Source organism: Sceloporus undulatus, unplaced genomic scaffold, assembly GCF_019175285.1.
Source record: "Sceloporus undulatus isolate JIND9_A2432 ecotype Alabama unplaced genomic scaffold, SceUnd_v1.1 scaffold_31960, whole genome shotgun sequence".
Taxonomy (NCBI): domain Eukaryota; kingdom Metazoa; phylum Chordata; class Lepidosauria; order Squamata; family Phrynosomatidae; genus Sceloporus; species Sceloporus undulatus.
The window spans coordinates 765-1,271 of record NW_024834873.1 but is presented as its reverse complement, the minus strand read 5'-3'; the positions used below and the strand labels follow the sequence as shown (position 1 = coordinate 1,271).

Below are 507 nucleotides of genomic sequence, written 5' to 3'. Positions count from 1 at the left end.
CCAAAATAACCTTCTGGTGGGCATTTGGGAGCAGCCCAACACCCACTCTGCCTGCTGTCTCTTTCAGTGGTATCAGCTGAAGTGGAGATGACGGCTTATGCACTGCTGACCTACACAGTCCTGGGGGACGTGGCCTCGGCTTTGCCCGTGGTCAAGTGGCTCTCTCAGCAGAGAAACGCCCTCGGGGGCTTCTCTTCCACGCAGGTGAGGCCCCGACAGCACCAAAGAGAGGCTTCTGTCCATCTGGACTGGGAAGAGGGAGACCTTTTGGCATCTAGACATATCTCCCTAGAAAATGGTTTCTGGCTGGGGTCCCCCTTGATGTTCCCGCTCCTCTGTCCCCCAGGACACATGCGTAGCCCTCCAGGCCCTGGCCGAATACGCCATCCTCTCCTACATTGGGGGCGTCAACCTCACCATTTCACTGGCTTCCACCAACCTGGACTATCAGGAGACCTTTGAGCTGAACAAAACCAACAAGAAGATCCTCCAGACCACTGTGGTAAA

The 507-nt window shown here is 56.0% G+C and overlaps 1 protein-coding gene across 1 annotated transcript in view; it reads left to right on the top strand.

Moving 5' to 3' along the window:
* The first annotated feature begins 44 nt into the window (after positions 1–44).
* LOC121918762 (C3 and PZP-like alpha-2-macroglobulin domain-containing protein 8) overlaps positions 45–507 on the top strand; it is a 729-nt gene continuing 266 nt past the window's right edge. The window contains exons 1-2 of the mRNA XM_042444754.1: positions 45–204; positions 347–502. Coding sequence (XP_042300688.1) covers positions 88–204; positions 347–502 — 273 coding nt within the window. The 5' untranslated portion in view covers positions 45–87. The remainder of the gene's footprint in view (positions 205–346; positions 503–507) is intronic.